Source organism: Ailuropoda melanoleuca, chromosome 19 (assembly GCF_002007445.2).
Source record: "Ailuropoda melanoleuca isolate Jingjing chromosome 19, ASM200744v2, whole genome shotgun sequence".
NCBI lineage: Eukaryota > Metazoa > Chordata > Mammalia > Carnivora > Ursidae > Ailuropoda > Ailuropoda melanoleuca.
In genome coordinates, this window is record NC_048236.1 from 34,190,551 (window position 1) to 34,216,249 (window position 25,699).

General features: G+C 36.6%; 1 protein-coding gene across 10 annotated transcripts in view; it reads left to right on the plus strand.

Annotated features, from left to right (window-relative positions):
• Nucleotides 1-25,699, plus strand: part of LOC100465774 (cytochrome b5 reductase 4) — an 87,811-nt gene that overhangs the window by 16,796 nt on the left and 45,316 nt on the right. For 8 of the 10 annotated variants that reach the window (XM_034648220.1, XM_034648222.1, XM_034648221.1 and 5 more), the window contains 7 exons: nt 4,421-4,521; nt 8,100-8,181; nt 17,226-17,255; nt 20,404-20,464; nt 21,864-21,921; nt 23,435-23,528; nt 25,560-25,592. In XM_034648220.1, coding sequence (XP_034504111.1) covers nt 4,421-4,521; nt 8,100-8,181; nt 17,226-17,255; nt 20,404-20,464; nt 21,864-21,921; nt 23,435-23,528; nt 25,560-25,592 — 459 coding nt within the window. Of the gene's footprint in view, nt 1-2,054; nt 2,470-4,420; nt 4,522-8,099; nt 8,182-17,225; nt 17,256-20,403; nt 20,465-21,863; nt 21,922-23,434; nt 23,529-25,559; nt 25,593-25,699 lie in introns of those variants that run through there. The other 2 variants (XM_034648225.1, XM_034648223.1) reach the window with 2 other exon arrangements.

Consider the following 25,699-nt stretch of genomic DNA (forward strand, 5'->3'; position numbering starts at 1 on the left):
TTTTCTGTCTATGGGAAGTTGGAGTGGTGACTAAAAAAGAGTGCTCTGAAATTGGAAGCTTCCCACATTGCTGCTGAGAATAGAAAACATTCTGGCAGTTCCTCAAAAGGTTAAACATAAATTGTATATGACCCAGCAGATTTACTCCTATGTATATACTCAAAAGAAATAAAAATATATGTCCACGCAAAAATGCGTACATGAATGTTCACAGCAGCATTATTTGTAATAATCCCAAGGTGGAAATAACTTAAATGTCAGTGAACTGACGAATAGATAAACAAAGTGTGCTCTATCCATACGTGGAGTATTATTCAGCCATAAGAAGGGATGATGTATTGACACATGCTGCAACATGGATGAACCTTGAAAATATTATCCTCATGAAAGAAGGCAAACAAAAGACACTGTATTGTATGGTTCCATTAATTTGAAATGCCCAAATTTGCAAGTCTCAAGAGACAGAACGTACATTAGCGGTGACTCAGGGCTGGGGAGGATGGTAGGAATGCTACCTGAAGAAGGTTTCTGCGAATTGTTAAATCATAGTATCTGTCGTGTGGTCAGTGACCCCCGTACAGGGATTCACGTTCCTCACAATATCAACATCAAAAACTCAAAGAGGCTTTCTCCTTTTTAAAGAAGAAAGGAGTCTCCTTTTGTTTGTTTCTTTTTAATACTTTTTAAGATCAGATAATGCAACCAGTGTTACCAGTGTCTCTTTTTAGCCTGGGCTTTGAGGAAGTTTAGGATGACATTTCATGCTAAGTCCTAGTAACATTTTTAGTTGGGTTAGGCGACTGACATATTTGCTTTTCTTTTGCACTTTTCGTTGTGGGTTTTTAAAATTTTTACACACAAACATTTTGTTCTCGGACGCGTTAGGCTTTAGCAGTAGCAGGTAGGGTTTAAGTTACAACAAATATAAAAATTATATGTGAAAAACTAGGGGCAGCATTTACCAAGATGGAGAAGAGTTCTTTCTGTGTAAAATGACAACATTAGTTTTTAGATATAAAAATGATATTGATCCTTGAACTTAGCCTTTATATAAGCAGTGAGCTCCTAGCCTATCAAGTAGATGCTGGATGCTCGTCTTGTCTGTAGATTGTGTAGAAGTAAGTCCTGTACTGGGTCAGAAATCAGACTAAAAATTGCCTTTAGTGTTCTCCTAGTCTTAAGACTATATCACTCTGTGATTGAATTGGCAGTATAAGTTTCTGATAATACAAAGCACTAAGTGGTCATTTTAAAGTGAGTAATTTTTATTCTGAGAACCTGAGAGCTCAGAGTTCCAGACATATAACACAAGAGATAATTCATGCGAAACACTAGAACAGGTACCAGTATGTTGCCTCAAGAACTCAGTGTGGCTGTTCTGAGTGTGTGCCTTCCGTTGCACTGTAGCTTGGCTAGGATGAAGCTAAAAACGGTACCCCTGAATATCGTTAGGGCGTTTACAAAGTGATGTCTTAAACATTAGAGTAGATGTTCCAATAAAACTGTTGTATTTTAATTTTAATAAGTTGTTCTTTTTTATCTATTTTTTTTTCCAGTACAGTGAGATATAGTTGACATAAAACACTCTGTCCCAGGACCCTGGGATCATGACCTGAGCTGAAGGCAGACGCTTAACTGACTGAGCCACCAGATGCCCCTAACTTGCTTGTCTTGACAGTACTCAGTCAATCCTTATATCTACTCCTGGTTAGAGTTTTAAAAAGTACAAAACAAAAAATAAAATATCAGCATAAAGGAGGGGATGAGTAGATAAGATGGATGGCTGGGTGGATGGATAGATAGATTGATTGATCAGTCGATAGATAATCTCCCTGACTCCCCCTCTGCAACTGAAGGTGACCCACATAAATGATCTAAAAGCCCCTGTTGGGCTGTGACCAGAGGATCCTGGTCACAGCAGTTTTGTACCATTCAGGACTGGTGTTTTATGAATCCTTTCCTGCCCATTTTTGTTCTTAACATCATTATTAGGATTTAGGTTTTGCAGAATTCATTAATAGCCTAGCATTAAGTTGAGATTATGTCTGTGGGTACCTAAATACCATGTATTTATATTTAATGGGCAATCTGTTGTACACATCTGCCATACTTGTGCAACTAGGGCTATAGGAAGAAGTTGATTGTGTCATTGCAGAACTTAGAAAATTGCAAGCAAAATTAGTTTCAAAAACCAGGTGGTCAGAATCCGGGGGGCCTAGAGGCTTATACGTGAGAGATGGCTGTCTAAACAGCATGTATAGTACAAATAGAATACAATCAAGCATGAAAGAAAAGCATAAAGTTAGGTTCTTTGTGTTTGTTTTCTTCTGTCACATTCGAGTTTTAGTTGTTAGGAAATGCTTTTGAGGAGGAAAAAGGAAGGAGATAACATAGAGGAAGAAAAAGAGAGAAGCAAGCCTCTGCACCAGAGGAAAAGCATTGTTGGTTTTGGAAGCTGGGTTACGTCTCGTAAGTAACAAGCTACTAACACTGCCAAGTGTGGTTGGATCTAACAGTTCTTGGACTGAGGCGCTAACAGTCTCAGTTCCTTACAGTGAGGGATTTTATAGGCATTCCTAGTTTTGTCCATTTGAAGAGCATGGAAGCTGTTCAGGTCTGGAGTGACAGTATGAGAGGATAAGGGTCAATCTACAGGGCTGAGAGGTCAAAGAGAACGCATGTGGGATGTTTGAGGCTTGATAGCTGATTATGGATAGCTGGCAAAGCTCCTATTTATCTTTCTGCCAGTTGCTGAAACATGAAATTCCATCACAGAAGGTTCATGATTGGTGTTGTCAGTTTCATGTTCTTGAGAAACTCTAGTCAAGGTTTGGTTGCAGAGAAAGTTTGGAATTCCAAGTAAGGCATTCTGTCTTAAAAAAAAAAAAAATCTGTTGGGAATAATTCTGATCCTAATCATTATATCTGGCATTTGTGGTCTGTGGATTTTAAGCATTAAACAATAGGAAAAATTGCTTCCAAATTTGGTAGAGAAGGTGGATAGGGAAGAAGAAAGGAGGGAACTCCACCAGTTGTTTGGGGTTTTTTTCAGACTTCTTTGGAGGACTGCTAAAAGAGAGATTTTGTGAATTTACTTCTTTTTGTTGCCTAAATTGCTTTTAAGCCATCTTATAAAGAAATCTATCTGGTTGGTTATTCTCTAAAATTAAATTTGTGGAAAAACTATAGTACCTTTTTGGGCCTGAAATCTGGTCTCTTCTTTCCTCCCAAGATTATCATATAGGATGAAAATTTTAAGTTACCTAAAGTTATTTAAATTCATGGAAGTCATAGCATAAAGAGGGACAGTCCTGGACATAAGAAAACCAGTTGATCTCATTGTATTCTTGAGGTGTCTTCAGGGCTGGATTTGTCTACTGTCTAGTTTTCAAGTAGAGGATTAAGAAGCAACTCATTTCCTTGGGAAGGCTATTCATTGAGCAAATTTTCCTCCATTTGTTTTTCCCTATTTCTTTTTTTTTAAGATAAAGATATATTTAAATATATGAACAGGTGAGATAAAGGTTTGAAGAAGATAAAGGATTATTAAGATCTAAACAATAATCTTTGTTCCTTGGCCAACTGCAGAGAAGGATCTTGCTTGCTTTCTCAGAGCATGCCTCAGTGGCCCAGTCACGCTGGTTTGCCCAGCGGTCGCTGAGATGATCGGACACATGGGTGACAGTTTGATTCTTCTTCATTAAATTCTCCTAGCAGGGCAGTAGAGGATGATGGAGGAGAGAGAGAGAAAGAGAAGTTTTAAAAATTATAAGCAGTGATTCATTATTTCTTTGTGTTAGGAGGCAGTTCTCTCTAGGTATTTCAAATACCTGCACTTCTTAAAATTAGAAACACTGCCTGTCTTTGTTCTGAACAGTCTTTTCAGGTATGCTGGCATAGTAAACAACCTTGGGTAGTAGAACTTGAGATTCTCTCTGAAGTAAAGGACAGGCTTGCCTACTGTTTGGTATAATAAAGATAATGTCTCCCCTCCCAGAACAAAGTGCATGTGTACTTCCTGCTCATTATAAAAGGTTTGACTTTCCTAAACTCGGACTTCCCCTCCTGTCATACAGCACATTAGTGCACAGGTATTATCTGGCCCTCTTTGCATAGGTCTGTAGGAATTGGGGTACGGGGAACTCATGCAAATGCCGATTTCATAGCTACTGCTAGTGATGTGATTACTAAATTAGCCTTTTTGTCTGACGTTGTCTGCCCAGGACCCATGAAACTGGCAGGCTAACTTTTTAGCTTGCTAGTCTGGTAAAATCTTAAATTCTTTATGTACTTAATACTTTGAAATGATAATGATTTGTTAAATAGGATGTATTTGAAAAGATTTATTGAAACTTACATTTCTAGTTTGTACAACTTTTAAGAAGTTCATCTAGAATATTATTTCCCCTTGTTTTGATAGGGCTTGTTTATAATGTCAGCCCATATATGGAGTATCATCCTGGTGGAGAAGATGAACTAATGAAAGCTGCAGGATCTGATGGCACTGACCTCTTTGATCAGGTGAGGTGGTGAAGGTAATCATAGTATTACAGTGGAAAAGTTCTCTTAGATTTAGCAGTGTGATAGTTGTAGAAAAAAAAGAAAATAGTTGCACAAATTTCACATTTGTTGGCTTGAATTTTGACATGTAGGAAGATGCTCGTAAGTAACAACTGTTTGTTTAATTTCCCTTTGAATTATTTTACTGTAATTTTAGAGATGGTGGCAAACCTGTATCTGGGCGTCTACTCTTAAGTGCTTGCTGTCTCCTCTCCTGGCAGCTGTTTACTCGGTTTTGATTGATTTTCATGATAATGATGGTTGGGTTGTGGGAGGCAGTAGCAGTTAGAAGAAAGAACAAGACGCTTAAGCTTCTCTGCGCTTAGTTTTTTCTCCTTTGGGGAATGTTAAATAACCTGTCTGTCTTGGTATACTGAATCTGCATATGATGTAGAAAGTTTAGATGATTAAAAAATAGAAAATTTATTTTTCCTAGAGTGGTAGCAGAGATTCTATATGTATATTTCAGAAGATACTTATATTAGTCATCTTTCCCCTTTCCTTTCCACTTACATTTACTAAAAACAAACATTAGTTCTTATACTACTTAAAAGTTACATAGAGTATGTGAACTACTATCAATAGGCTGAACCGTTATTTTGAAACAACAGTCTTGAGAAAAATAGAAATTTGCCTTTGTCTCACATACACTTTATTTTGTATTTTAGTGATGATGATGCATGTTATGGTACTGGGATTTTACCATTTGAGATACTGGGATGAGATCGGGTTATTTTTAGAGTTGACTTCTTTTTTTTTTTTTTTTAAGATTATTTATTAGAGAGAGAGAGCACACACAAGTGAGTAGAGGGGCAGAGGGAGAGAATCCTCAGGGAGACTCTGTGCTGAGCAGCTCAGTCTCACAAACCTGGGATCAGACCTGAGCTGAAACCAAGAGTTGGATGCTCAGCCGACTGAGCCACAATGTATTGTGGAAGGTTCTTATTGCTGATTTAAGGCAAATTCCCATTGTCATTTGGAATTTGTTATTGTCTAGCAATGCAAGCTAAATAGAAAAATTTGGAAATATTTGTGTGAAAAATTGCCATACTTTTTCTTCTATCTGTTCTGTAACCTCTTGATGCTGACTATACTTTTCCTCAGGAAGAGTTTCCAGTAAAATCTAGTCCTGTTTATATTCCTCAGTGTTGTGAGGTTATATGGACCTTATTTTAGCAAATCTTAATTTAAGCTTTGGAGAAGTCACAAGAATTCTTTAGCAGTTTAAACGGTACATTAGTTACCAGATTGCTGGATTCCCTTTGGCTTTAATAGGCCCAGTGATGTTTATTTAAGACTTTTACTTACCACAGAAGTAAACAACTTTATGTTCTAGAAACTGTGGGGAAGCTTCTTGTATCTTTAAATATTTGAGAATTTATTCAGGGCTAGTATTTGATTTGTACAAAGAATATTAAATATTCTTTTCACTGTCAGATTTCTGTCTCTACTTTGGCTTCTGACCTCTTGTTTTTTATTTCCAGACACCTGATGGGCAATTTGATTACCCATTGGCACTTCAGTTCATTTTGCCTTCAAATAATATCAATTCATCTTCTTCCCTTTTATTCCTCCTCTGTTTCCTATTTTTGGTAATGGGGACTTGAAGCCACTTGAGTAATCTTTGCCTTCCTCATTGTGCACCAGTATCCAGCACTGGTGAAATCCCGAGATGCTGTCTTTAAACATTACATCCTTTTCTGTCTTCCTGCTGCCTTAGATGAAGTCATGATCACCTTCTCTGGCCCTGCTATTTTAGTACTGTCCTGATACCTTTGCCTTCAGTACCAGTGTAAATAACATGACAGCTGGATGAGTATTGTTTAAGACAGTCAGTTAGCATCTTGTTCTGCAACTCTTCAGATGCGCACCATTGACAGTGGGATAAATTGAAAGTCCTAAGCGTGGACTTTGAGGCCTTAAAAGACTGTTATTAAGGCAAATATTCTCAACATGAATTTTGCTTTGAGCAAATCACTAGTTCCATGATTAACAAACCTCATACTTTTGCCTCCTTGAATATCTTTCTCCTTCATTTATCTGTTAAAATTCTACCCAACGCTATAGCCCCAGGGATAGTGCTTTACATGTCATTGGATGGTCCACAAATATTTGATAAATGTAATTTACCAATTTCTATTAATAAATGAGTGCCCATTTATAATTACATATTATGTATTTGCTATTTACGTATATATTTATTTACTGAGGAACATACACAAAGATTCTCATGTCAGTATTATTTGACCTGATTTATTTTACTGATGATCTGATGTTTCATAGAATAATATATTATTATTAATTATTATATATCAATAATCATAATTATTAATATTAATAATATAATCATTATAGCAATATAACATAATATATAATAATATAATTATATTATTAATAATATATTTTCTTTTGGTCTTTTACAATTGGACATCTAGATTATTTCCAATATCTTGCTAATATAAATAGTGCTATGATGAATATCCTGATACCTGCATCTTTGTGTATCTGTGAATATTTTCTCAGGTAAATTCACGAATTACTCAGTGAAAGAGAAGCATATTTCTAGGCTTTTATGTATATTGAGATAGTGTCCTCCAGAGGGTATTTAAATTTAATTCCCACCAGTGAGTCTGGCAACAAATACTGTCAGTTGTTTTCCTTGAAGTGACAGTCTCAGTCTGTTCATTTTCAAAAAAATGTCTATCAGATACCCAAGTCTGAATAACCAGTTTCTCAGTCTTTTTTTTTTCTTCTACATATAAACAGCCTTCTGAGACAAAAGATCAGTTCAATTTGCAAATCAAATAATTACCTAGGTATTTTTCCTCAAGGTGACCATCTTACTTTGCAGCAGAAATGTTTTGAGAACTTCTCCTTTTGTGACCAAGACCTATACTCAAGTGTTAAGATTTAAGAAAATTAATCATTTCTTCTATTTCATGAAAGATAGTCTTTTTTTTTTTTTTTTTAAGTAGGACCCACATGCAGCGTGGAGCCCAATGCAGGGCTTGAACTTATGACCCTGAGGTCAAGACCTGAGCTGAGATCAAGAGTCGGACGCTCAGCCGACTGGGCCACCCAGGCGCCCCTTCATGAAGGATATTCTTAAATGAAACCAATTTCCCCTACCCCTATGGGTATGTGATGGTGAAGAATGTAAAGATTGAAACCTCTGGCTTGATTTGTGCCAACATGCAAGCAGTTTCACCCCCAACTGCTTTTTCCACATCAGTGCAAGTGTCAACACCAATGAAAAAGGCAAATAACATCTCAGTATTATTATGAAACTAATTGAGACCTCATGGATATCTGGAAGGTGTCAAGAACCTCCAGAGGTCTGTAGACAACACTTAGAGAACATTGTTCTAAAGAATTCCTATGTCTGCTGCCTTCTTGTTGCTCCCTTATTGGCTGATTGAATCTGTTTCTTAAGTTTTTTCAGAGCAGTATAAGAATGGTTAGTTTTGCTGCAAATAAAATTAGAGCATCTCATGGAGTTAGAGTCATGTTGCTTTTCTTGCATTTATATCCCGTGCCAGGTTCATCGTTGGGTCAATTATGAGTCCATGCTAAAGGAATGCCTGGTTGGCAGAATGGCCATTAAGCCTGCTGTTCCTAAAGGTGAGTGGTGCCGGTGCTAACCTGGTGGTGACGTGGGACACACATGTACTTTTTTTTACTTAGATTTCAACAGATAGGTTTAAATAAATCACTGTATTGTTCGTAATTTTCACCGGCCTCTTGTTCTAGCCACTGTAAAGATTTTACTTTAACTCTTTAGAATGAAGCAATGACTTTACCCTAAAAGTTTGACATGTTTTGAGGGAACACTTATAGTGTGAGGAATGAGCATTGTGGAAGTGAAACAACTTTATTTACTCCTTATATAGTTTTCATTAGTCTTGTATTCTGTTATTATATAAATTAGCCGGAACATTTGAGTAGAGTTTGACTTTCAGACTAGTTTTTTAGAATTTCACTTTTTGAATGTACAATACATTCACATGACTCAAAAATCAGAAAATACAACAAGTTGTACAGTGAAATTTTTCCTCCCAGCTTTGTCTCCCATTTGCCTTGAACCTTGTCCCTCCTTTAGTTTGGAAAACCCATGTTCTGATTTTAAGCTCCTTTTAAAATACACCAATTTCTTCCCCTTACCTTGTGACCTGACTCTATAATCTGTATAGTGTTGGAGATCACCTCTTTACCTCCTAAGCTTCTTTCAGAAGAGCACCTCCTGAAAATTTTAGACATGTAATAGGAATAGCAGAATTATCTTGCTTAATTCTTTACTATGGAAGAAATGCTAGTCATTTCTTTTGAATAACTCCTGACTTTGAAACTCAAATTAGGAATAAATTGGCTTGTTTGACCTGAGTCTTCTGTTTATTAGTTCAGTGAGTTTTGTAATTCAAGGCCTTGTTTCCAGAGGCCTTCATCAGCGGTGTGGAAACAGCACAGGCATACCTAGACTTGAACCCTAGCTCCATGGCCTATTGGCTCTGCCTTCTTTGGGCCAGTTTCTGCCTCTGAGCCTCAGTTTTAATCTGTACGATGATACATAGGGCTAAGAATTAACGTGAGTAGAGTTCCTTTCAGTGTGACTGTAATAGATACTCAAAGGATTATTTTTTCCTCCTATTGCTGCAGAACAAAAAAGCAGTATGTGTATACACCAAAAGCATACTAGTCTGATCGTTAGGGTCTGGAAATTCTTGTAAACCTGTTCCCTTTGTAAACCAATTCCTTTTCTCCTTTTAATTGACTCCTAAGTTCACTGATTCACTACCAGCAGGAGTCATGATAGTAACTAAAGTTTCTAAATGACTACTTTTACCTTGTCCTGACTGTTGTTGTCTCATTTACATAACCTGATACTAGCGGTCCTGTGTTCTTCTGTGTTACCATTCAGGGTAATCTGAAAGCATGGCAGGCTCCTTAGGCTTTTAGTCCATAGGAGACATGAAGTTTATAAAAGGACTTTTCTGGTTTCCTTCCTCCTCCCTGGAAATGAAAGGAAGATCATCCTCAAAATGCTTCACCAAGTACAACAAACACCATTTAAAATAAGCAGATTAGGTCAAAAGGAAATCTCCCCAGATTTTTTAGGTGCTCAGAAAACATGACCTCCCTGAACCCTCATGATGACGTTAGGATGTTTCATTCTTAAACCCATTTTACTGCTGAGGAGAAACTCTCAGATCTGTTCACTGATGCCAGAGAACGTAACAGCTTATGAGTGGCAGAGATGCAATTTGAACCAGTGTTAATGTCTATGAAACTTGGACTCTTTCCGAAGATCCTCTGCGGCCTCAGTACAGGGCTGGGGACAGTGTTAAGAAGGAGTTTGTAGAGTTTGACTTCCAGACTAGTTTTTTAGAATTTCACTTTTTGAATGTACGATACATTCACATGACTCAAAAATCAGAAAATACAACAAGTTATACAGTGAAATTTTTTTCAGGTATTTCCCCATACAAAAAGGGTAAGTAGAAGCAGCAATCCAGGGTGATAAGCTTCCTCTGTTTCCCTCCAGCAATTATCTAAATATTAGGAACTTAAGAGCCACACTGGAATTTTAATGGTCATACGGGATGGGAGACCAGATCGTGGGTCTGTAAAGGCTGGGAGTTGGAACTGAGATCGCTGCCTGTGGCTTGGACTCTTGAAGGGTCTATATGATCAGTGAAATGGGAAGTCTTAAAAAAAAATCTCTCCAACAACAAGGGAGATGTCAGGTTCTCTTATTTGCCCTGACCTTGTTTATGCGGTGATGGGGGAGAGGAAAGAGAGACTTCCTCTGAGACTTTGTAATCACAGCCCTGACTACATAAGAGTTGGGAATTCAAATTATTCCACCTATGAGGTCTCAGAAACCTCAAACCAAAAAATAAAATGGCCTCTCATTAGTGGTCTCCCAGGCTGTGTGGCAGAGGTATATACAAACTTTTAATGGTGAAACACACTTTCAACCTAAAGCCCTCAAAATTCCCACAGGCGCACTTCAGATAATTATTAGTACACAATAAAAAATTAGACAACACGAGGAAGCGGGTCAGCAGAAATGAGCAGATTTTCACCCCTAGGACTTCATTATTCATATATAGAATAAAAATAATTATACTTGAACTATATTTCAAAGAATTATATTTAAAAGAATGCATTAGTAACAAGTAAAAAGCAAGATTAAAAATAATCATGTTGAATTAAAGAAAAATAAAAACAAATAGAATTTCTAGAAATGAAAAATAGAGCTGGTGAAAACTGCATAGCACAAACAGCCGGAGAGTTTAGACACAGCAACAGAGCTCAGTGAACTGCAAGATTGGGCAGTAGAAATTATACAGCATGTGGCACAGAGAAACAAAAGGGTAGAAATATATTCATGAGACGTGGGGGATCTGACACTTGTAATCAGATTTCCAGAAGTGGTAGTGAGAAGGAGGAAGAGGCAACATCTGTGAAGGGATAATGGCTAAGAATTTTCCAGAATTGATGTCATAAATTCTCAAATTCAGCTAGTTCAGCAATTCCAAACAAGATAAATAAAAAGATATCCATGCGTAGACTATAGTAAAACTGCAGAACACTAAAGACAATGAGAGGATTCGGAAACAGCCAAGAGAGACAGATGTAGCAACAAACCAGTGTGTGCTGTATTGACAGCTAACTCATGGAATTTATGAGCTGTTACAGCTTATTTACTAGAACAGCAGTAGAAACCAGAAAACAATAGAACAGTATCTTAAAAATGCTGAGAGAAAATAATTGGCAGCTTAAAATCCTTCAGTGTAACAATGAGGATGAAATACAGGTAGTTAAGACCAGGAAGAAAAATAAAACAACAACCACAAAACCAAAATCAGGAGGGTTTGAGGGGTCTAGGAAACAGGCTTTCTAATTAAATTCTAATCATAAAGAAGTGAAACTGTAGTGAGTGTTCCCTCTCCCCCTGCTTCTCCTGGCCCAGGGGGTGCAAACACATTTCTTACCCAGAATGAGATATGGAGTCAGCTATTATGTATTCATAAATTAAAAGTTTCCTTCTTAACACTGTCCCCAGCCCTGTACTGAGGCCCAGAGGACCTTCAGAAAGAGTCCAAGTTTCATAGACATTAACACGGGTTCAAGTTGCATCTCTGCCACTCATAAGCTGTTACGTTCTCTGGCATCTGTGAACAGATCTGAGAGTTTCTCCTCAGCAGTAAGATGGGTTTAAGAATGAAACATCCTAATGTCATCATGAGGGTTCAGGGAGGTCATGTTTGCTGAGCACCTAGCACTTGAGAAACTGCCAACCGATAGATGGTGGAGATGGTTAGAGGTTGCTGCCGTTGTAGCTCCCTTCACCCCTGCACCCCTGCACAACTGAGGCTGCCCGCATCTATTCTTTCTTATATTTCTACAGTTATTAGGTATAAACTAGCAGGCAATGGTGTGTTTTACCTGAAAGATGGCTCTGTTTCTGTGAAAAAGCGTTATCATTCTTATTGCCATGGCATGTGAGAGGACAGTTGTGAATCTGTGTTTTTTGCTGTAGAGCCTTTTTGGAGTATTTGTGTTTTGCTAGAGCGAGGCCAGTAGCGGGTGGTGATGAGACAACTTGCAAAGCATTAGGAAGCAAAGACAGGAATTTCACAAATTAGAAAGGTGCTGACTGCAAGTAAGGGGATCGGGTTTTTTGTTTTGTTTTGTTTTTGTTTTTTTTAACAATAGTGACTTAGGATCTGGCAGGATACAGTCTGAACTCCAGGCTAACCAGCAGGAGTAGAGCTTATGAAAAGGGACAGAGTAAGCAGAAAGATCTAACATGTCAGAAATAAGGAATGTTCATGATAATTAGGGTGAAGTACCATTTTAACATAAATACATCACTTGGGCCTTTCATCTTTAGAGGGATTGTCACTGAACTCAGCTGGCCTTATTCATGGAAACTACTAGAATGGGGTAACTATAGTTGTCCGAACTGGGGCAGTTCTGAGTATGCAAGGAGGCTCTCTTAGTAATTGTGCTGGGACGACGGGATAAACTGTGACTCTGGCAAACCAGAGCATGTTAGAACTCCGCAGTTAGAACTTCTAGATGAGATGGGAACAGAGGATGAAAAGAAATGAAGTAGGAATAGAGAATGAAACCAGAGATGAAGTGGTGACAGTAGGTGAAGAGAGACTATTGCTGGCATGAGGATTTGTGGGGCGAGGCGGGGAGACAGGGGCTGCACCAAAGAGGAATTTTATGCATGGGCTTCTTTCAATACAAGATCCCTTTCAATACAAGATACCCCCTTTTAGGTAGGTGGCCTGCCAGACCTCAAAGCAAGGGAATCCAAAATCCAGGCATTTTATGGGCATCCCTACAGTTGGGCAGTTCTGGAAGGATAGTTTTCAGTTTATCTGGTGGTTTCTAGTGTGGCAGTGGCAAAATGCATGGGTGTCTAGGAAGAAAACAGGAGCTAACTGCATCAGAATATAAAGCATAATACTAGTGGGGGCGCCTGGGTGGCTCAGTTGGTTAAGCATCTGCCTTCGGCTCAGGTCATGATCCCAGGGTCCTGGGATCGAGTCCCACTCGGGCTCAGCAGGGAACCTGCTTCTGCCCCTCTCTCCCTCTCCCTCTCATGAATAAATAAATAAGATCTTTTTTAAAAACCCAAAACATAATACTAGTGGATCCTTATCAAGCAAAGAATTAAGTGTTTTTTTTAGTAATCCTTTGTTTAAAAAGCATGATGGTTTATATTGTGCTTGAAAGATATCAGTAATGAATAAAAGGAGAAACTTTGCTTGAAAGGTAAAGCTTCAGTTCTTGGTTACTTATTTATGGGAAAACTTCATTCTCTGGCAAAGATGAAAAATCTTCTTGCTTTTTGTCCTTATTTTAATCCTTTGCTGTCATTATTGTAGGCACACACCACCTGTGGCTGTTGAATGCTAGAATGTGCCTCCTCCAGATATAGATGTGTTAAAAGTGTAAAATACTGCATTTCAAGACTTAGTTGAAAAAAAGGAATGTAAAACGTCTCATAAATTTTATGTTGATTACATGTTGAAATGATAATGTTCTGGATATATTAAGTAAGAATATATTATTAAAATTAATTTAACCTGTTCCTTTTTATTTTGTTAGTGTGGTTATTAGAAAATTTAAAATTATGCTTGTGGCTTGCATTATATTTCTTTTGCGCAGCACTGTTCTAGACCATAAGTGTACTTTAAAAATTTTTAATGAAAGTCATATTTTAAAAATAGTCATATTTTCCAGTGGCATAGGGCAGTGTCAGAAATGTTTCTTCTTAATTTCTCATTACTTTATCATAGTTTCTAATACTTTATGTTTTTCATTTTCACAACCACTCATTCAAGTAGTTACTGACTATAAAGGACCTGATACCATAGATCAGTAGACTACTTAAAAATGAAAGAGGATTTAGAAGCTGTTCTAACACCTTCACTTTAAAAGTGAAGATACTATATGTTACCTAATTGGAATTTTCCCCCCTCCCATCCCCCCTTTTTGTAAACTAACTGGAATGTCAATAAAAACTTAAAAATTGTTTTTTTAAATTTTAAATAAAAGTGAAAGTGAAGATACTGAGGTTTATATTTATATGTACCTTACTTAAAGGCTGTAGTTACTCAACTGGATAATCCTGCCATTCAAAGAACTCATGGATGCTTCCTTTTGTAAGGCAGAGAATCACGTTATAAAAGTTACCCACTTTTGCACCTACCTACCTTTCTTTCTTTCTTTCTTTCTTTCTTTCTTTCTTTCTCTCTCTCTCTCTCTCTCTCTCTCTCCCTTTTTTTCATTCATTCATTAATATATGCCAGTATTTGTATATGCCAAAATCAACAGGGGGTGATTTTGCTCCTGAAAGGAGCAATGTCTGGAGACACTTTGGTTGTCACAACTAAACCAGGTGCTGCTTGCATCCTAGCGGGTAGAGGAGAGGCCAGTGACGCCCCTGAACACCGTACAGTGCACGGGATAGACCCCCGCAATCGAATTATCCAGCCCAAATTATCCAGCCTAAAATCCACAGGGTTTCTGAAATAAGAAGAGAAGATGAGGTTTGTAGCTCCATGAAAAATGTAAAACATTCAGATATAAATGCTCAGCATTTGTCTTCCCAGAAAGCTTTTCTTCAGGGCCTTGTGGCAAATGCCTGCAGGTTTTCAAAAGCATAGCTAAAATATTATCTCCTCAATGGAGTCCTTTCAAATTCCTTCCAAGCAGAGATACCCTCCTCTGGGCTTCTGTACCTAGCCTTCCACATACCTCTTTTAAAGCGTTATCATATTGTATGTATTCAAATGAATGTATCAACATTTTATTTTTAATTGTTTAATTTATTTGAATAAATAATGCATTCCCATGATTCAGGTATGAGTAGTGCTCTTGTCATACTTCTGTCTCCCTGCCCAAACATACACAAAAGTAACCACATTACTACTTTCACTATGAATCTTTCCAAATTTATGGGTGATTCTAGTAATTCAGTAAGCAAACTGAATATATATTTGTATTTTCCTAACTTTTTATCAAAATGGTTTTATATTATACCAGTATCTCTATTAAGATGGTGATCAACAAATATTAAAAGAATGAGCATACTGGTAAAACAGAATTTTTCTTTCTTTACCCCAGGGGGGGTCCTCCGTGACTCCACTCAACAGGGGTAAACTAGATTGGGGTCACAATTAAAAATTCTCATCCACCCTCTTACCATAAAAAAGAGTAGAGTGCAGTCTATAAATTGTAGTGCTGTTTTTCAAAATGACTCTCATCTCTCCAGAAAGCAGAGATTCTTACCAGAGTAATGCAGTTTAACCAACCAATGTTGTGAGAAAATAGAAATTCTTTTGGCCAGCCACAGATCCAACTAAATGAAGGAATTAATTATACAGACAGAATTTCAGATTTCTTGTCAGTCTCATGTGACTAAGATGATTCGGATGTAAATATGGTTAATAACACAAAATAGTCTCATTTCTGTGTCTCAGTTTTTAAAAGAGTTGCAAAAGACTAGTAGAGTTCTTTTTAAACATAATTTAGATTATTTAAGTAGAAGATTTCTCCCTACGGGTACTTTTTGTGTATAAAAAAAGACTCAGGAAAAAATTACTTATTTAGTAGGATCCAGAAAGTTCTGACAGGTTCAATCAATTCACATCAGGCAGAAAGTAAGTCATGTAAGATAAATGTACATTTTCCCCTAGAAACAAATTAACTGGGGCGATTTTTCAAAATCTGTGATCCTCTTAGATAAAAACAAATTGTTTTACTTGACAAATGAAATTCCTCAAACTGCCAGCTATGTGGTGCGCTGCAAATAGACTTAATTTACTTATATCTGCGAGTTTGTTGTTTGTTCCAAGATAAAACAATCACAACTGCAGTAGGAAATACAGATGACACCCACTGATGAAAGTAAGTGATCAAGCAGGGACGTCGGTGATCCCTTGCAAACTGTAATGGCTAGTCTTTTACTTGGCATTTGATAAACAAAGCTCGTTTTGAGGTATAATTTAAATGATTTTTAGGTCTTATGTCTTTCCAGGAAGTATTAACACTAGTAATGGCATAGTAAGAAATAGGAGGCTGAGTTTCAGAAGATGGAGTCCAGTCTTGGCTTTGTTGCTGAAGAGCTGTGGGTTTCATTGAAGTCCTTGACCTCTGGTTTTCAGTCTTAAATGAGGAGATCCGATGGTAATTTGCTGTATGTTGTTAAAGATCCCTTTCAGCTATGGAATTATTTCAGTAAAGTAAGGAAAATAAGAACAGTAGTCGTCTAGCCTCCTAAACCACGATTACTTTATGATAGTTGGGTGAAGTGCAGGTAATGACAGGATCTCTGGTTGATTGAAATCAGAACATAAATAATTTGAAAGCTTTCATTTAAGTGATTTCTTTTTCTATAAAACAAGTTCACCTTAACAGTTGATATCTGTCAGTTAACTACTTGGATATTTTGTTGGCTTGTCATTCTTTTTTTTTTAAACTCTATTTATCTTGCTGAGGGTTTTAGACCATATGGCGTGGCACTTGTGGTGATCAAAAAGCAGTGTAGATTTGTGAGTGGGCTGCCATCCTGAAAGAAAATACCTGTTAAATTTTCCTGGGTTGTAACACTAATTATAGTGCATTGTATATACAAGTGAAAGTCTTATATTTTAATCATTTTGCCGTTTAAATTTGGAGTAACAATAATCATTTTAAGTTCTGACCTAGATAAAAAGGATAATAAGGTGTCTTTCTTTGGGTTGCTAACAGGTGTGTTTTATTTATGAAATATAATAGAAAAAATTCTGGATAGTTTTGACTACTTTAGCATGTGACAACCTGAATAAAACCTGGGTTTTTGTGTGCTTTCTAAAGAAATTAACCAAGATATTAGGGAAAAAAATGTTCAAAGAAGTAGAAAAAAATTCAGTGAAGTGGGAGAAAAACACCTGGAGAAGAAATGGCCTGGTAATCTTCAGAGATGGAGCTTCCTATTTCAAAGATCAGCTGTCTATTTATTAGCCTTGTTTTTCTCCTCAGACCTTAAAAGAAAGCTCTTCAAAAACAGGGCTATTATCTTCAAATATAATATTAACTGATACCCTCTTCTATGTTATCGTATTCCTAACTGACTTTTTTTTTCCTGAATCACTGTACAGACTATCGTGAAGAAAAGAAAGTCGTAAATGGTAAGTCATATACGTTTATGGTAAAAAATGGATCGTACTCACATGAGTTACATTCACATACAAAATGGCTTTACAGAATTATTTGGGGTAGTATTTAGATATTTTTTTTTATACAAAAGATGTCTTCACTTGCCTAACTTAGAGGATTTGGCAGAACTTTATAGCTCCCTTATTCCAGCCATTACTCTTACAGTAAGCAGTCCCTCCAGTAACATCCCCGAACATGTGTTCATCTGCCTGCAGCTTGAATATTTGTAGTGATGAGGAGTTCTACCCACAGAAGCAAGATTGAACAAGGCATATCCCTCTGGCATGGAGCTCAACGCCAATGTTTACATACAGTTGCTGAGTAGCCTATTAAACTTCTTTATCAAGCTCAGCAGCTCTGGCTTCTTCATCCATTCAGTAGGACTCAGAATTATGGCTGCCAATGTCCACACCCCCTCCCGCCCCCGCCCTCCAAAAAAAAGAAAGGTATGGTCTAGTGGTCAGTATTGATTCTCAGGAAATGCTTATTTTACAGGTTTTTTTCTCCATATTTGCAAAAGAAAGTTACAGAAATACAGCTACAAGCTGGATTGCCAAATTACCTTTCCTTTTTTAACTTGAGAAAATAGTCTGTATTATAGACTGACTTATTGCAGTTTGTGATGTAATATCAGAAGCTTTTTGTCTTACACTGTAGCACTGTATTCAGTGACAGGCCGATCTTAGGTTTCATCTGATGATTGACTCTTTTGTGATACTAGGCATAGAAGCTTCGCTTGAAGACTCATTACTGATGGACTGAGCATTTCCATTCCCACCACATATGGCTTCCAGAACCTTTACTTTCCTATTGCCCTCCTCTGGTTGTACAGCATTTAACTAATACCTCAGTTCAAGGTGGTCTTAAGAATGGAATATTAGTGATCTGGCCAGCACAGTTTTCGGCTATTAGCCAGCACAGTTACCTAATATGATCTTGGATGCTGTAAGATTGTAATATTTATTAGCTGCTTCTCATATTTGGCTCATTTAAGTCTATGTGGTGTGTCTGTGTATTTGCAGATGTGATATCTGCCTGCAATGTCATTATTCAAACAGCTATTTTAAATCCTGAATGAGATAAACTGCTCGCGTATTCCACTTGAGACCTGACCCCTTCCAATTAACATCAGTCGTCAGGCAGCACTTTGGGAGAGGAGAATGTTCATTTAGTCCGCCTAACCTTAATTAATTAATTTAACTCCACCCCACATTCACCACGGATTCCTTCAACTTTTCTAGGAGGATATTATATATAAGATGTTTTGTTTTGCTTGGTAAATGTTGACATCAAGACACATTCCGCCGCCTATGACATTATTCTGTTCTAAAAAGTTATATTTGCACGATACTGTATCGTTCTTTAGAAGGTGTGGAAATTGGCTCATTTGTTCTCTCATGAGACTGCAGGGCAGATTTCTTTAGTTGTTTGAATTTGAGGAAACAGAAATGGTGGTTTTCGTGAGATCACAGTGCTGACGCCTCAAATCCCGTTTTCTGGTCCTAATCAGGTCCTAATAAGAGCAAAATTGACTAACAATCTGTGAATCCTGTTGATGGCTTTTTCTTATACAAATTGTTAGATTGTGATACATTTTTAATTTATATATCCGTAAGGCCTCCAAAAGATAAACGACATTGATCTTTTAGTAAAATAGCTTTCCAGTGATTTTCAAATCATTTAATAAGGTTATCTTTTCTTATTTTCTGTCATTTTAGACAAAAATACATTTTAATTGTTAGAGTCCTGTTGTTATACTTTTAGTTTTCTAGTAAAGCATCCTTCTTTAGGGTTCACCGCTAGTTAGTTCATTACTTTGGCTTTGTTATGTCACATCTCTGAGATTTCCTTTGTTTATCTGAAAGTTAATTGTGTTTTGTAGTTACATAGGAAGAGATGGAAAATGAGGAAGGCCTGAGCTCAGGGCTTATGGGCAGCCTCATCCCCCAAAATATGGCTGTTTGATATCCTATTATTGCACTTGAGTTGGGTTTAAACAGAAGCTTCTTGGCCAGAAAGAATCCTGAAAACCTCTGAACTGGCCTGTCAGAGAGGCCTCCCCTCTCTGACTTTATATACTATGACTTCTTTTGTGAGAATTCTAAGACTCACCAGAGACTAAACATAAAATTTATTACCCTCAGAGTTTGAGGAATAGAAATGTAATTGATACAGTGATTTTCAGAAGTCTTTTAGCAGCAGTCCTCCTTTTTTCCAAACTGAACCTTACAGGTAACAAACAATGCACTCCTGTTGTGGGAGGGAAATATTTAATGCTTCCAAAATCTCCAGAGTTCTTCCACGTTTCAGAGTTTCATTTGAAAACCATAGTTTTAGCAGGCTTTTATAATGCTGTGTTGATGCATGCCCAGAGAGTAGCTAAGATGGAAAAAGACAGAACACCACGTGTCATTGATGTTGTGGGGTATCTGGAACTCTCAGACACTTCTGGTAAAAAGTGTAAATCGGTACAACCACATTGGAAAAGTGTGTAACAGCATCTACTAAAGCTGAACATACACACACCTTATAAACTTACCAGATAAACGGGTATACATTCTTTAAGAACGTACATGCACGTATACACAAATATTTATAACAGCACTATTTGTGTCTAATAGCCGAAAACTGGAAACAACCCAAATGTCCATCAACAGAATGTATAAATTCTCATATATTTATACAGTGTAGTAATATTTAGTAATAAAAAGGAACAAACAACTGTTGCATTCCACAGCTTGGGTAAGATCTCAGAAACCTCACAGTTTGACTTCTTGCTTACTGTCAGTCATGCTTATTTGACGTAAGGCCTGTAATGCAGGACAACAAAAGCCAGACCGAAAGAGAAAATATCTTATGATTATATTTTTATAAAGGTCAAATATAGACAAAAAATAATGATGCTAGAAGTCAGAATAATGGGTACCCTTGGAGGAGGGGTGGTGATTGGAAGGGGGCATAGGATGGGTGCTGACTACAAGGGTATGCTTTACTTTATGAAAATTCATTACGTAGTACGTCTATGATTTGTGTCCTTTTATGATGTTTTATAATACCTTTACTAAAAGAAGAAAAATGCTTTCTAGATTAACTATAGCTGTTTTGTTTTTCTTTGTGAAGGCATGCTTCCCAAGAGCCAAGTAACAGATGCACTTGCCAAAGAAGGCCCTAGGTCTCCAAGGTATGCAGTCTTGTTTTGCTTTTTTAAAGCTAACTCAGTTCTACACCAAAACATACACATGAAAAAAAAATAAGGCACTCTGACTTTGAGTTATACTCAAATATACTATATTAATCATGCTTCTTTGACACAAGAACTGTAGTGTCCCATATATCAGGCGTTGTTAGAGAATGAGCTGTTTTCTGGAAATGTGAATTTTTAGTACGACTGAAGTTTGGTCCAGTTTAAAGGCTTTTATGTTTAAATCTTTGTGTTTAAAAAACTTTAAATTTAAAAAGCTTAAAAAATATTTTTAACTTTAAAAAACTATTCAAGAATGTTTTTTCTGATTATAAAGTATGCATTCATGGTAGAAAACTTGAAAAATATAGAGAAATGCAAAAAAGCAGGTGATAAAATCAGTTGTAATCTATCAACTTTAGGTATATACTTAATATTTGGTTTATTCTACCTAGTTTGGGTCGTATAACACCTATTTCTGTATTATTCTATTTCGATAATACTGGCATTGCAATGTATTCTATGAGCAGTGTCCTGTGTCATTAAATATTGTGCAAAAGCATTTTTGTCTGCCTTCCGTCGTATGACCATACCATAATTTATTCAACTACTGTATTCTCTTTTTAAAATGTACTGCACAGCAATTGTCTTAGTAAATTATTTGATCCATATGTACTTTTGTTAATGTTAACATTTCAGTTGCCTTCAGGATTGAGTGTTCTTTGTGATTTTTTTTTTCCTCTTTCTCCTTTCTCTCTATTGCCAGTCTATAATATAACAGCAGCATCGTGGTATATTTGTTAAATCTATTAAAGTATTTCATATACAGTTTCAACTTAAGAGCATAAGGAAACCTCTAGGATTTACCTGTGGGTGTCCTTATGTCTGTAATAAGTGCAGTTTGATGGACAGCTATTACAAAACAGAAGACTTAGTTTTACCTTAAGGTTTACTGTTGAACCATTTAAAGCCCTTGATGAATTAATATCTTGAATAATATTATGTTTGTGACGGGGAGGAGTGAAGGTAATAAGTATGTAGATTTTGTCATGCTTCTTAAGAGAATATGTTGTGTAACCTTTCTAAAAAAGTATCTTGTCAAGAATAATGTTTGTTTTAATCCAAGTTGGAATACATGTTAGTATAGGTATTTTAAATTCAGAAATAATTACCACTTATGTAATGGTAAGACATCCCACCCCATTATTTAGAAAAAAGTTTATTTAGAGAAATCTATTTTTCACTGTAGATTTCAACCCATATATTTAAAAATCATACTTACGTTACGTCATATTGTATATTTTTAAACCATATATATTTTTAAATCATATATTTAATGATTTAATATATTTAGTACACAATTACCAATGTAGTTATTCATTCTTTTAATATTTTACAGCTATGACTGGTTCCAGACAGACTCACTAGTCACCATTGTCATATATACCAAACAGAAGGTAAACTTTAAAATCAGAAAAAAAGTAAATGTTCAATAAATGTTAGCTATTTTCTAAGTGCTCTTGTATTAACTTATTTACTCAGAAACTCCATGGGGGAGATTAAATAATTTACCCAACGTCACACAGTAAGTGACAGGGTCTAGCGTTTTGAACCCAGGCAGTCTGGCTCCAGAATATATACTCTTAACAACCATGCTATACATCTTTAAAAAAGCTAGACTAGGAAATATATTATATACTGTGTGTGTGTGCGTGTGTGTTTTAAGCATGGATAACAAAAGGAGATTCCCACTTAACTTTATTGTAAGAACTAATTTCCTGCATATAAATTGGGATTTGAGAGACAGGAGAGACTGTATTACTGTGGCTTAGTAGGCTTAAACCACTAATGGGATTCAAATGCCCTCTTGAAACTAAAATTAAGGAGACAGTTGATTTACTAAGTACTTATTGAACTCCGACTTTATTTGCAACACTATTTAAGAATTCAGGGATCTAATGATGAGCCAGATACGTAGATACTTGGCTTTCATGGGGCTTATAATCTGTCTGGGAAATCAGATAAATACACGGACAACTTACAACATCTCCAAATAGATCCTTTCCTTCAGCAATTGGCAGGGTTCCCTCACTTGAGGAACCATGTAAATTTAAAGGCAAGTTCTGGCAACTAGGAATTTCTGCATCACACAGTCCAAAACCAAGAGGGCACAGCCTAGGGAAGTTGCTCCCATTGGTAATATCAGTGAGGCACAGAGGATGAATGACTGAGGGAAGGGGGAAGATTTCTCTGTGGAATAATGTGTTCAGTGTATGGTGTAAACAATAGGTACCAAAATAACTTGGACTGAGGCTATGTAGAAATTAGAGATATCTAAAAATTTGTTAGTGAATTTTTTTTTTTTTTTTTTTTTAATTTTATTTTATTATATTGTGTTAATCACCATACAGTACATCCCCAGATTCCGATGTAAAGTTTGATGCTTCATTAGTTGCGTATAACACCCAGTGTGTATTGCATGGTGCACTGGGTGAATTTTTCTTATAAGCTGAAGTCAGAGGTGGTGTAATTTGCCCAGCATCATATAATAGTAGAAAGATTAAAATAAACTTACATATCTTGATTGCTGATCTGATTTTAATTTTTTCCAAATTATTTATTCAACATATATTTATTTAGCACCTACTAGGTACTAAGCAATATTCTAGACAGTTCCATACATTTAGAGCTTAGAGATGAGTGGGTAAGGTAGATAGATATTAAACTATTAATGCTAATAGCTAATAATGTTAATTAAGCTGTTAAGATACTAATGTGTAATTAAAATTGCAGTATGTGTTTTGAAGGAGAACTGGGTTATATGAGGAAAAAACAGGCATAATCTTTCCTCATCTTGTGGATTCTATAAAGAAGTGCCATATGAACATCCATGGATTATCTGAAAAGTGTAATTGTAGAAATTCGGGGAAAATTTTACTTTTTAATCTTTCTTTTTGCTTTCTGTTTAAGGATATTAATTTAGACTCAGTAATAGTTGATCATCAGGATGATTCCTTTAGAGCAGAAATAATTATCAAGGATTATTCATATATTATACATCTTGGTAAGTACTTTATATTAATGGAAACTACTCCAGTTTCCTTTAAGTTTGGCAATAACTTGGTCTACAGTCTAGGTAGCTGTAGTATTTTATCTGATATTGTCAATTGGTTTGTCATTTTTGATCAATTTCTATTCTGTTTTTTCTTCATACTAATGATAGGGCTAGGAATTGTAGCATGACCTCATTTTTCCCAGGTTTAAGTGATTGGATGCAGTCAAAATAAATCATAATATGAAATATGTGTTGCCCTGGCTTTGTTAAGTGTCTTTTACCTGACACCTACAAACAAATCTCTGGAGGCCTGCCCCATGCACCTACCGAGCAGCCATCACTAAGTGCTGGTTCCATGGGCCTGTTTTTTGCGGGCCCTGTCCTGGGAAGTCAGAGGCTGCAGCATAGACTGTAAGGTTGTATTGTATCCTCAGCCTCCTGTTCCTTCATGACCAGAGATCAACCATACAATCGCTTCTGTCTCCTTTGAGAAATTAGAGATCAGAAGAAAGAAAGTAGGACTAAAATCTGAAATCAAAAGTACCAGGTTCTTAATCCACTTTTTCCCAAATGACTTTAGGATTTCACCCTTTTCTTCTCTAATGAAGGTGATGTTACTCTAGTTAGAAGGTGGAAATAAGCAAATAAAAACAACAACAACAAGAAGAAGAAAATTGTGTTTTAAGCAGGCATTCTTATATGAAGAGCATATCATTTACTTTTGCAAAACAGAGACTGATTCCCCAGACAACAGCTGACTCAGGATTCTGTTCACTGCTTTACTGTATTAATGAAGTACCTTTGTCTTGAATTTGATCAGAGTTGATAAATTTTTTCTTTCCTGTTTTCTCCATTCAGTAGATTAATCAAACTGGAACCTTAAACTTTTCTTCTAGAAATAATAGCTTATCCTGTTTTTCTTAGCATAAGATCTAATGCATAGGGGCACCTGGGTGGCTCAGTCGGTTGTGTCTCACTTTGGCTCGGGTCATGATCTCGAGGTCCTGGGATCGAGCCCTGCATCTGGCTCCCCACTCTTGAGGGGAGTCTGTTTCTCCCTCTCCTGCAGCCCCTCCCCCTGTTGGTGCCCCCCCATAAAGAAATACATAATCTTAAAAGAAAATAAAAGATCTAATGTATATTGCCTCTTAGGGGATAGTTTTAACGATACACTTAGATGTCTAGAAAAGTATACATTACTCATTAGGACTGCATGATTTTTCTTTAAGTAAAACCTCTGTGCCACCTCTGTTGTTTCAAATACTTCATGGCTAATTTTGTTCATAGTGTAACTAACAATATATCTCACACAATACAAAAGAAACAAAAATTCCAGAGTCAAAAAATATCAGACTCTTGGATGCTGATACTGGATCGGAAGGACTAAAATAATGCAGAATTATAAGTTCCAGATAGCCATATTAACACAGTGAACTTTAGAGCAGATGTCTGTAAAATTATTTCTTGCATCTCTCTCCCCCCTCTGGAATGCAATTTCCAGAAGGGCAATGGTTTTTCTCTTTCATTAACTGCTGTATCTATAATACCTAGAAAGTAACACATAGATACTCAATAATTTTCTTTCAATAACTAAATGAATATTAGAGAACAATAAGAAAGGGAAGACGGAGCCAGACGCAAGCCTGGCCTGCACGCACGTCTGTACTTGTGCACGCACCAGAGCACGCGCACTGCAGGTGCTGGATTCCTACCTGCCCTGCTGCCTTCTTGGTTTGTAGGTTTGTCTGTCTGGGACCGTGCTTTGGACTAGTGTGGTTACCCACATGTGGGCAATTGGGTGTTTGCTCTTTAATAGGGAGAGAAATTAAAAAGTTGGGAAACTGTATTTATATTTAAACAATTGGACATGTTGGTTGTGTACAGTTTCTTTTTCCTGGCCATCAGAATATGTTTTACTCATTTTGAGAGATTTGAAATAGTGCATAGTGCATATAAGAACTGTTTAGATGCTCTTACATGGTGTTCATAGACTGTATGAATTGAAGTTGGATTTTAACTAAACATATTTTTCTTTCCTAGGGCTAAGTCATGAAATTCAAGAAGATCTTTCTGGTAAGCTACCAAAAAATAATTATTTGTATGTATACACCTATATATGTATATATACATACATAAGAGAGCGGGAAAGAGAAAATCAGCATTTGTCTTATTTTTCATAT